Below are 10,491 nucleotides of genomic sequence, written 5' to 3'. Positions count from 1 at the left end.
GCGCCAAAGCTGGGGAACAATAGTCTGTATGGCCGGGGGAAGAAGCGGAAAGAAGGGGAAGAAGGGGGAAGGAGGGGGGAAGAAGGGGGAAGGAGGAAAAGGAAGAAAAAGAGAGAAAAAAGGAGGAAATGAAGTGAAATGACAGTGATTATCGACTCTGTTGCCCGCCGGAAGTTATAGGAGTGAGTTTTTATGGTGATAGTTTGAGAAATACGTCCAAACGTGAATTTTTGCTGGCGTACAGTAGGGGGACTCTGGTTCCAAAGGTCGCCGGTTCAATCCCAACATGGACCATATCTCCACAAACCCAAACTCTTACAAAGTGTTATGAATCGTTCAAAAATCACTTAAAAATGAAACGCAAATAGGAACATGGGTTATTTTGAATAGCAACATTTGAGAACCACACATACACACATGTAACTTTGTGCGTTTTCTTTAGAAATAGATGCAATTTAAGGATACAATCTAATTAACAACTAATGGAATAAAGCACTGCAACAATGCAGCTGCCTTGTCTAGCTGACTGTACAATGTGGAACTACTTTTTGGTTCCTTTCTTGTTATTTCATTGTCTGCTTGAGTTTGCAAAAAGCTAAACTTTACCTGACTCCTGTTTTTACAGATATGTTTAGTAGAAATGATTTATTAGTCCTGCTGTAGAAATATACATTTTATTAGAAAATATACACCTTAATTCTCTCTCATGCACACAATTGTAACCATAACACACACACACACACACACAAAGAAATTAATGAAAGAAAATGTATAAATAAACTGAATACAAAGTATAATAATTAAAGCTAGAAAACACTGCTCTACAATATATATACTGCATATACTAAAACACAATATCGACAGACTTTGCCAGGAACACACAATATTTGTCAGTATATACAGTATGTTATTTCTGTAATGCTGACTTTCCTGAAATACCAGACCTGTTACATGGGATGATAATTAAATTATTACAGCAATGGGCTGATAGAAGAAGCAGGCTATGGGGCATGGCTGTACAGGTGGGAGAGGGACAGGAGCAGCAGGAATAGAGGCAGCAGGCAGGTTGACTCCCTGCAGCAGAATACTACATTTTTGCCTCGTCAGTCGCTTGTTGTGCCACCGTCTGATTCACATCAAACAACTGCAGAGTAGTGTTGTGCATGACCGTACCATTACCCAGGACCAGCTGCCTGATCTTGCTGTAGTCTCTGAGAATCTGAGTCCATCTTGTCAGAGGTTAACTGCCTGTTTTCTAGGGCTCTTAATGTTACAGAGTCTGACAAAGTTGGACTCTACGAGACGACAACAGTCTGGCCACTTGGCAGGGGATCCTGTTGATGCTCAGACACAACATGTCATGCTCTCCACACCTGGTTTAAATTCTTTTTTACAACACCTGAAGTGTCCTGTTGTCAGACACACGCAGTGCCATGCAGTGTATGCCACTCGCTGCTGGTGGCATACGCAGAAGGTTCTGCCACAGGGCTTTGATGGTGGTGGCCTGCTGGTTGCTCAGTGTTTGTCCAGTTTGAGTCCTCAGCCCCAGCAAATACTCTGCCAGGCTGTCCACTCGGTCCATCCCTGGGACACTGCGCTCATCTACACCCTGATAAATATAAGAGTACAGCAAAATCAAAAACACACAATATCACAGACAGACAAATAACACATCTGTCAGAGTGTAACTTCTCACAGCATCAGATTATTGTATTTCTGGATAAGAAAAATAACCTCATCATGATAACTGACCAGAGTAAACAGCAGGCGGCTGAAAAGAGGCCCCGCTTCCTCCCGAGCACCCTGACGCTGTAGATGTTGACACAGTGAAAAGGGTCCCCTGAGTGGCTGAAAGCAGTGAGGGGGGCTTCACTACCAGGGATGCAGCCTAACAGTCCTGGTTCATCTATGGAGGCCCTCCGGAGCCACAGCTGGAGATTCAGGCTGTTGCCTTCAGATGGTAACCACGTGATCAATAACTGTAGGTTAATTTGTTGTGTTTGGTCATTTAAAAGACATTCATTGTGTCACTATTTCCAGGATGATAATAATAATCATCATCATCATCATCATAAGCACAATAATGATATTAAGAAGAACTGCAAGAGAACATGCTCTAACATTATAACGTTACTGTAAGAACATTGAGGCTAATAAAACGTTAAGTTTATGTATTGTTCTTTGAGGAAAACCAGCATAAAGTCTAAATTTAACTTGACTGAAATCGCACGCTAATATGAGGGTTATAATTATGCGTCGCTCTATGTGATTTTATCTGAATCTACACAGACCAGGACAGTAATTAACAGCGACTCTCTCTGCACCGACGTGCACCAAGACAGTAACGTTATGCAACGGCATTAATGCCGATATAGCGCTCGTCATATAGCGTAACAGCGTAAAGAAGCTAGCTAGCTCGTCGTCAAAACCAAATAAGCGTAAAATAAGTTCGCCAGCAGCAGAAGCTCACCTCATTATGTCGGCGGATGAAACCTGAGAGCGGCAGAAGCGGACCGGGACACTTGAAGCGGCTTCAGCCGTAAACACCGCGGCCGGCTCCCGTTGCCGGGTTTATTTTCGTACTGGCCGGAAGCCGGCAGGGATTGGCCTCGGGGAAAGATGGAAATGGCGAGCCGCGATTGGCCGGGGGAAAAGATGGAAATGAGGCGCCGCGATTGGCCGTCGGCCGAAAGATGGAAATGGCGAGCCGCGATTGGCCGGGGGAAAAGATGGAAATGAGGCGCCGCGATTGGCCGCCGGCCGAAAGATGGAAATGAGGGCCCGCGATTGGCCGGGGGAAAAGATGGAAATGGCGAGCCGCGATTGGCCGTCCGGCGAAAGATGGAAATGGCGAGGCGCGATTGGCCCGCGAAAGATGGAAACGGGGAGAGGCGATTGGAGGAGGGGAGCCAGTCTGTCGGTCCCCGGGTAGGGTAGAAGCTGGGGAACAATAGTCTGTATGGCCGGGGGAAGAAGCGGAAAGAAGGGGAAGAAGGGGGAAGGAGGGGGGAAGAAGGGGGAAGGAGGAAAAGGAAGAAAAAGAGAGAAAAAAGGAGGAAATGAAGTGAAATGACAGTGATTATCGACTCTGTTGCCCGCCGGAAGTTATAGGAGTGAGTTTTTATGGTGATAGTTTGAGAAATACGTCCAAACGTGAATTTTTGCTGGCGTACAGTAGGGGGACTCTGGTTCCAAAGGTCGCCGGTTCAATCCCAACATGGACCATATCTCCACAAACCCAAACTCTTACAAAGTGTTATGAATCGTTCAAAAATCACTTAAAAATGAAACGCAAATAGGAACATGGGTTATTTTGAATAGCAACATTTGAGAACCACACATACACACATGTAACTTTGTGCGTTTTCTTTAGAAATAGATGCAATTTAAGGATACAATCTAATTAACAACTAATGGAATAAAGCACTGCAACAATGCAGCTGCCTTGTCTAGCTGACTGTACAATGTGGAACTACTTTTTGGTTCCTTTCTTGTTATTTCATTGTCTGCTTGAGTTTGCAAAAAGCTAAACTTTACCTGACTCCTGTTTTTACAGATATGTTTAGTAGAAATGATTTATTAGTCCTGCTGTAGAAATATACATTTTATTAGAAAATATACACCTTAATTCTCTCTCATGCACACAATTGTAACCATAACACACACACACACACACACAAAGAAATTAATGAAAGAAAATGTATAAATAAACTGAATACAAAGTATAATAATTAAAGCTAGAAAACACTGCTCTACAATATATATACTGCATATACTAAAACACAATATCGACAGACTTTGCCAGGAACACACAATATTTGTCAGTATATACAGTATGTTATTTCTGTAATGCTGACTTTCCTGAAATACCAGACCTGTTACATGGGATGATAATTAAATTATTACAGCAATGGGCTGATAGAAGAAGCAGGCTATGGGGCATGGCTGTACAGGTGGGAGAGGGACAGGAGCAGCAGGAATAGAGGCAGCAGGCAGGTTGACTCCCTGCAGCAGAATACTACATTTTTGCCTCGTCAGTCGCTTGTTGTGCCACCGTCTGATTCACATCAAACAACTGCAGAGTAGTGTTGTGCATGACCGTACCATTACCCAGGACCAGCTGCCTGATCTTGCTGTAGTCTCTGAGAATCTGAGTCCATCTTGTCAGAGGTTAACTGCCTGTTTTCTAGGGCTCTTAATGTTACAGAGTCTGACAAAGTTGGACTCTACGAGACGACAACAGTCTGGCCACTTGGCAGGGGATCCTGTTGATGCTCAGACACAACATGTCATGCTCTCCACACCTGGTTTAAATTCTTTTTTACAACACCTGAAGTGTCCTGTTGTCAGACACACGCAGTGCCATGCAGTGTATGCCACTCGCTGCTGGTGGCATACGCAGAAGGTTCTGCCACAGGGCTTTGATGGTGGTGGCCTGCTGGTTGCTCAGTGTTTGTCCAGTTTGAGTCCTCAGCCCCAGCAAATACTCTGCCAGGCTGTCCACTCGGTCCATCCCTGGGACACTGCGCTCATCTACACCCTGATAAATATAAGAGTACAGCAAAATCAAAAACACACAATATCACAGACAGACAAATAACACATCTGTCAGAGTGTAACTTCTCACAGCATCAGATTATTGTATTTCTGGATAAGAAAAATAACCTCATCATGATAACTGACCAGAGTAAACAGCAGGCGGCTGAAAAGAGGCCCCGCTTCCTCCCGAGCACCCTGACGCTGTAGATGTTGACACAGTGAAAAGGGTCCCCTGAGTGGCTGAAAGCAGTGAGGGGGGCTTCACTACCAGGGATGCAGCCTAACAGTCCTGGTTCATCTATGGAGGCCCTCCGGAGCCACAGCTGGAGATTCAGGCTGTTGCCTTCAGATGGTAACCACGTGATCAATAACTGTAGGTTAATTTGTTGTGTTTGGTCATTTAAAAGACATTCATTGTGTCACTATTTCCAGGATGATAATAATAATCATCATCATCATCATCATAAGCACAATAATGATATTAAGAAGAACTGCAAGAGAACATGCTCTAACATTATAACGTTACTGTAAGAACATTGAGGCTAATAAAACGTTAAGTTTATGTATTGTTCTTTGAGGAAAACCAGCATAAAGTCTAAATTTAACTTGACTGAAATCGCACGCTAATATGAGGGTTATAATTATGCGTCGCTCTATGTGATTTTATCTGAATCTACACAGACCAGGACAGTAATTAACAGCGACTCTCTCTGCACCGACGTGCACCAAGACAGTAACGTTATGCAACGGCATTAATGCCGATATAGCGCTCGTCATATAGCGTAACAGCGTAAAGAAGCTAGCTAGCTCGTCGTCAAAACCAAATAAGCGTAAAATAAGTTCGCCAGCAGCAGAAGCTCACCTCATTATGTCGGCGGATGAAACCTGAGAGCGGCAGAAGCGGACCGGGACACTTGAAGCGGCTTCAGCCGTAAACACCGCGGCCGGCTCCCGTTGCCGGGTTTATTTTCGTACTGGCCGGAAGCCGGCAGGGATTGGCCTCGGGGAAAGATGGAAATGGCGAGCCGCGATTGGCCGGGGGAAAAGATGGAAATGAGGCGCCGCGATTGGCCGTCGGCCGAAAGATGGAAATGGCGAGCCGCGATTGGCCGGGGGAAAAGATGGAAATGAGGCGCCGCGATTGGCCGCCGGCCGAAAGATGGAAATGAGGGCCCGCGATTGGCTGGGGGAAAAGATGGAAATGGCGAGCCGCGATTGGCCGTCCGGCGAAAGATGGAAATGGCGAGGCGCGATTGGCCCGCGAAAGATGGAAACGGGGAGAGGCGATTGGAGGAGGGGAGCCAGTCTGTCGGTCCCCGGGTAGGGTAGCGCCATGAGATTTCTTTAATACAGAAACACAAAGTTGGTATCCACAGTCTTCCTTTTAAAAGTGTAGTTTTCTGAAAGCTGCTGAAGCACGTACACTTCATTTCTGTAGTTTTAGCTTCTCTCATGCCGCAGCTCCTTCATGTGTATCACATACTTTATCAACAAAGCACTTAATGCCCCAAAACTGGCCTTAACCTCAATCACGAGCACGCAGGGAGCTCCCATTACTGTTGCCCTGATTTTGAAAGACATTAATATGGGGCAATATGACAGATGAATAAAAATAAACCATCTATTTGAGTGGGTAGCAGATGTTAGCTTCCTCGCTGCGTATTTGGCCCGTCTGTGTGTCTAAAAGTGGGCTGTACAGACCTGTCTCTTCAGAAAGTATTAAGCACTTCCACACTGCACAGTAGGAATCTGCCTATTTTCTTTAAGAAGTAAAGGTGTGCGTTTTTACTCAGCGTTAGCCAAATACACTTCATTTTAATAACTTTAAGTAGCATTAGCTAATGTATGCTATCAGTAGCCTGCTGGTATGGCTGTTAGCCAGCAAAGATGTTAGGCAAACTACTAAAAAATATCCAGAAGCGTTGAATCTGAGAGAAGCCATGGAGCAGTTTCTGCAATACTTTTACCCTGCTGTTTGCTGACCCACCTACTCTGATACAAGGAACAAGACATTTTCAATTGCCTGGAAATATTAGTTAGACGGTTAGCTAACTAATTTGGCTAACGTTAGCTAAAACTCCTTAGTTCACTTTAGCTAAAACTACCATCAGATAAGATAAAACTGTATTAATCCCACGCTGGGGAAATTAAATTGTTTCAGACAAGAATAAAAGAGATATTGAAAGATCAAAAAGACAATAAAAAAGCATACAGAGTAAAAATTGATTGTGTGTGTGTGTGTGTGTGTGCGTGTGTGTGTACATTATGTACAAGCGTATAAGACTACTATAGCCATAAAAATGCTATTGCCATATTAAATTGCACATGAGTCAGATATGGATAATGAGTACAGTGTTTTGTGCAGTTACACAGTTGAAAAATATATATATAAGAAGTTGCATTTAGCAGACATTATGGGGACATGCTGTATTTGACATGCTGTCTGCACTAGATTCCACACAGTAATTTTTTTACTAGTCGATTTTTTTTTACCACTGTAAATCACAGGCCGTGCAAATACCCAAACCTACATTACATTTTATTGGAGTTTTCTGGCTTTCCTTACATTCTGATATAATACTTTTTGTATGATAAGATACAGGTCATAAATAAGCTATTTGAACTCCTAATATTTGTGTAATTCCTGTTTGCTTTTCGTGTGGCGGAATCAAGCTTTAATTTATTGGACTGAAGATTTGACCAGCAAATGAAGTTGTAGTAAGATTCTGATCAAAGTCCTAAAGTTGCAGTCAATATGCGCCGCGGCTCGGTGCGCACACCTCTCCATGTGACCGCCGGTGTGAAACTCCACCTGTTGTTTGTGGACTACACAAAGGGCACTTTCACCCTCCAGCAGCACGTTCTGGGCCGCACAGCAGCGACACCCCTGCCGTGTGAATGGTGACAGCGGTCAGCAGGACAGAGGAGCTGTGCGTTCACACTTCCAGCGTTTTCATGGCTGGTTCTGCGCTTCTGTGGCAGGTTTGTCAGTCGTGATCATGGTTTGTTGTGGAGTGTTCAGGAACACAACGTGTGTTGTCAGTCAACAGGTGTGGGACATTTATGGGTGCGTGATTTTCCCCGCTGCTGGGGGTCTAACGTCTCACTGGAAGCTGGAAAGGTGAAGCGACTTTACGCGCAAGCTTTTCTCCGTATACGCAGCTGATCGGAGTGCCCGGAGGTGATTACTGCGCAGTGGGATGGAAGAGGAAATCAACAACGATTCCTTCCCAGATCTGAAAGAACTGGAAAACAAGGTTGGCAGGAAGACACCGGAAAGCCTTCTGATTTGGATGAGAGATGCTGCGGACTGCGAAGATGTTTGGAGGTCTGATGTGCTCGACAGGGAAGACCGCAGCTCTGCCTTCAGCGACAGCTTCTCTGACAAAATCAGCAACTTAAAACAAGAGATGGTAAAGATTCCCATTGTGTTCAATGGTTTAATATTCATATTATAGATACAGTGTGCTTGAAATGTACAAACTCCCTCTGCTTTGTACTGAGTTTATACTGTTGGAGTGCGTCTTGCGCATACCTGCGCATCTTTTCATATTTGGGCAATGCCACAACTTGCGCAGCCTGTTTCAGCAATCATTGCTCTGTTTATTCTGATCATGTGTTTTCCTTTTACCTGCAGAAACGTCAACACCACTGAGTTCCGTTCTGGTCCACTTCACCACTCATTTAAATGTCTAATGACAGACATTGTCACCTGTCTCTCCACCACACCCCTCACCTGGCCTCTCTTTCATTCTCCTCCAGTCATTTAACACATTCTGATGGGGTTGCTATACTCATTCCTCTGCATAACACTATTCCCTCATTCTTCTGTTTTTTTTTTTTTTGTTTGTTTTTTTTTTTGCTCTTTTCTTCTGCTTCATGCACTGTTGTCAGAGGGGCCTCACTACTCGGGCAGAATGACTGTCTGGGGGCCCCTGAGAGAGGTTAAGTGCTACAGTGAACATACATGCCTCTCTCAGCTCTCCCCATACATACAGCACACACACGCCAGTTCCCTTATTTACACCTGCATCATCCTTATCTACCCTAACTCCACGCTATTCTTGCAGAGGTGGCTGCGCTCTGCCGACGTGAGGATTCTTCGCCAGCTGGTGGCCGTGCATGAGGGGATCGAGGCCATGCGTTGGCTGATGGAGGAGCGGGATGCCTTAGCCAGCCGTGGCAGCAGCTTGACGGGCAGCCTGAGCAGCCTTGTGACTGTGGAGGAGCACGGGCCCTCCATGTCCCCCTGCAGGTACAGTACAGTGTCTAGTTTGGCAGCTGTACAGGAACCGGCTCTCTTTTTCATACAAACTAATATCAGATTATATGTCTGAAATGCATGAAAAAAGTAATAATAATACCAGGACTAAAATCTTTCCTTAGCTCCAACCACAATATTGGTTTAGTGGAGGTGAGCCTTCATTATAAGCATCTAAACTCAGTCAAAACAGTGCTAGCTCACATTTAGTTATCATATTTGACAAATTCATCAGTGTTCTAAATAGTTCTGTTCTAGTCTAAATAGTACCTGACTGAATTTTCTGGTTATGAAAAACGTGTGCCTTTCTTCATACAAACTGCTGTGAGAATACACGAACCAGAAGTCAAGTAACACCCTTGAACTTAAACTGAGATTTTCCTATCATGCCGGATGTAGATTTAAAGCATTTAAGTGTCAGGTCTCAGGCTTCATGCAGCTCAATATTTCTGCTGTTGCTCCCACAGAGAAAGCCTGAGTCCCACTCAGGGTTTGACTGAAACCGCTGGTGAGGAATCAGAAGATCACCTGCCACTCACTGACCATGGTGATTCAAACCACAACATGCTGAGCCCTGAGTCTACTAAAACAAGACCTCCTAGTCTTTCCACCTCCACATTTGAAGGCAGACATGATCAGGCATCGTCCAGTCCTGCAAGCGGTTTGGTTATTGCCAATTTACTAATGTCCCAACCACGGGACTCAGATGTAGCTCCGTTACAGGACATCAAATCCGGTGCTGACACCATCAGGAGAGCTCTGCTCAGATCAAACAGGGCAAGAAGAGCAGTAAAAGTGGATAATGATGCTGAACAGTCAGAGGGGACACGGGCAGAGACAGAGGTCCAAACTCAGGAGACTTTCAGAGCCTCTCAGAACAATACGATGGAAAAGGAAGAGAGTGCACCTAATATAGAGACAAATCTGCTAGGATATGATACTCAGTGGTGCTGGGTGGAGTCACAGGATGATGTGACGTTTCTATGATCTTCTATAAGCACAATTTTAATGTATGATCTTTGGTTTAAAGCTTTTACCCTCAACAGTTAACTGCCAGTAATACAGCAGGATTTAATACGCACTTTGACTTATGTATGAACAACGCTTAAAGATGAATGTGTCACTGTCTCAGTTTCCCTCCTCACTCTGTCAGTGCGTCTGGTCAGGATGTATGCCATCTGATAATGTTTTCCCCTTTACCTGTATATTTTAGGAATTCCACAAGAAAATCGACAAAATAAATAAATAAAATATTGCAAATGAAGGAAATCACAAATATGTACGAGCTCTTTTTAAAAAATATCCAGACATACAGTATTATGTCCTTGTCTAATATTTTTTTACACACTGGGAACTAGAATTTTAGAGAGACAGATCATGACTTTGAGAGACTTTGTTTTTTCAAGCAGTGGGCCTTCTTTTTTTCATTAGACTGCACTGAATTTCATTTGTCTGTCTTATTGTATTTATGAGACAAGAATGGTCATATTTTGTGCTCATTTCTCACATAATGTATTGTCTGGTCTCCATGCAATCTCTCATAATTGTGGATATACTGCAACAATAACCATGTGAGGATTTTAAAGATGATTTGTTCTGCCTTTGTTGTGCTTAAATTGTTATGCAATGGTGAGCCTAATATTCCTGCTGGTAATAAAGAAGACAAAAATACTCTTTATTCCTATCTCTCA

The 10,491-nt window shown here is 44.0% G+C and overlaps 1 protein-coding gene and 2 long non-coding RNA genes across 8 annotated transcripts; 1 reads left to right on the top strand and 2 right to left on the bottom strand.

Annotated features, from left to right (window-relative positions):
* Positions 1-1,551: 1,551 nt before the first annotated feature.
* On the bottom strand, positions 1,552-2,559 carry LOC121615565. Its single transcript, XR_006007263.1, has 3 exons — positions 2,471-2,559; positions 1,753-1,951; positions 1,552-1,609 (listed from the first exon to the last, which is right to left on the bottom strand). It is a non-coding gene; the product is annotated as an uncharacterized LOC121615565 (long non-coding RNA).
* Positions 2,560-4,482: 1,923 nt separating this feature from the next.
* LOC121615570 lies at positions 4,483-5,490 on the bottom strand. The gene is made up of 3 exons (XR_006007264.1): positions 5,402-5,490; positions 4,684-4,882; positions 4,483-4,540 (listed from the first exon to the last, which is right to left on the bottom strand). It is a non-coding gene; the product is annotated as an uncharacterized LOC121615570 (long non-coding RNA).
* A 1,895-nt stretch (positions 5,491-7,385) lies between these two features.
* Positions 7,386-10,465, top strand: LOC121615377 (leucine rich adaptor protein 1-like). 6 transcript variants are annotated; one of them, XR_006007260.1, is made up of 4 exons: positions 7,386-7,952; positions 8,177-8,194; positions 8,610-8,794; positions 9,268-10,465. XR_006007260.1 is itself a non-coding variant. In XM_041949715.1 (4 exons), exons 2-4 carry the CDS (start codon positions 7,740-7,742, stop codon positions 9,785-9,787), a joined length of 918 nt encoding a protein of 305 aa, XP_041805649.1. In that variant the 5' UTR covers positions 7,393-7,521; positions 7,702-7,739; the 3' UTR covers positions 9,788-10,465. The 6 variants fall into 6 exon arrangements, 5 of the variants coding, with proteins under 5 accessions (XP_041805648.1, XP_041805646.1, XP_041805645.1 ...); XM_041949715.1 differs by lacking the exon at positions 8,177-8,194 and having other exon boundaries at positions 7,393-7,521; positions 7,702-7,952; XM_041949714.1 differs by lacking the exon at positions 8,177-8,194.
* Positions 10,466-10,491: the final 26 nt, after the last annotated feature.

The sequence above is a fragment of the Chelmon rostratus genome, chromosome 12 (genome assembly GCF_017976325.1).
Source record: "Chelmon rostratus isolate fCheRos1 chromosome 12, fCheRos1.pri, whole genome shotgun sequence".
Classification (NCBI taxonomy): Eukaryota; Metazoa; Chordata; class Actinopteri; order Chaetodontiformes; family Chaetodontidae; genus Chelmon; species Chelmon rostratus.
This window is presented reverse-complemented; position numbering and strand designations above follow the sequence as displayed.

Bases quoted from the DNA above. Each gene is read 5' to 3' on its own strand.
- LOC121615377 (XM_041949712.1), top strand. From the start codon at position 8,319: ATGGGGTTGCTATACTCATTCCTCTGCATAACACTATTCCCTCATTCT. The intron at 8,795-9,267 runs GTACAGTACAGT...TTGCTCCCACAG, and splicing joins CCCTCCATGTCCCCCTGCAG to AGAAAGCCTGAGTCCCACTC.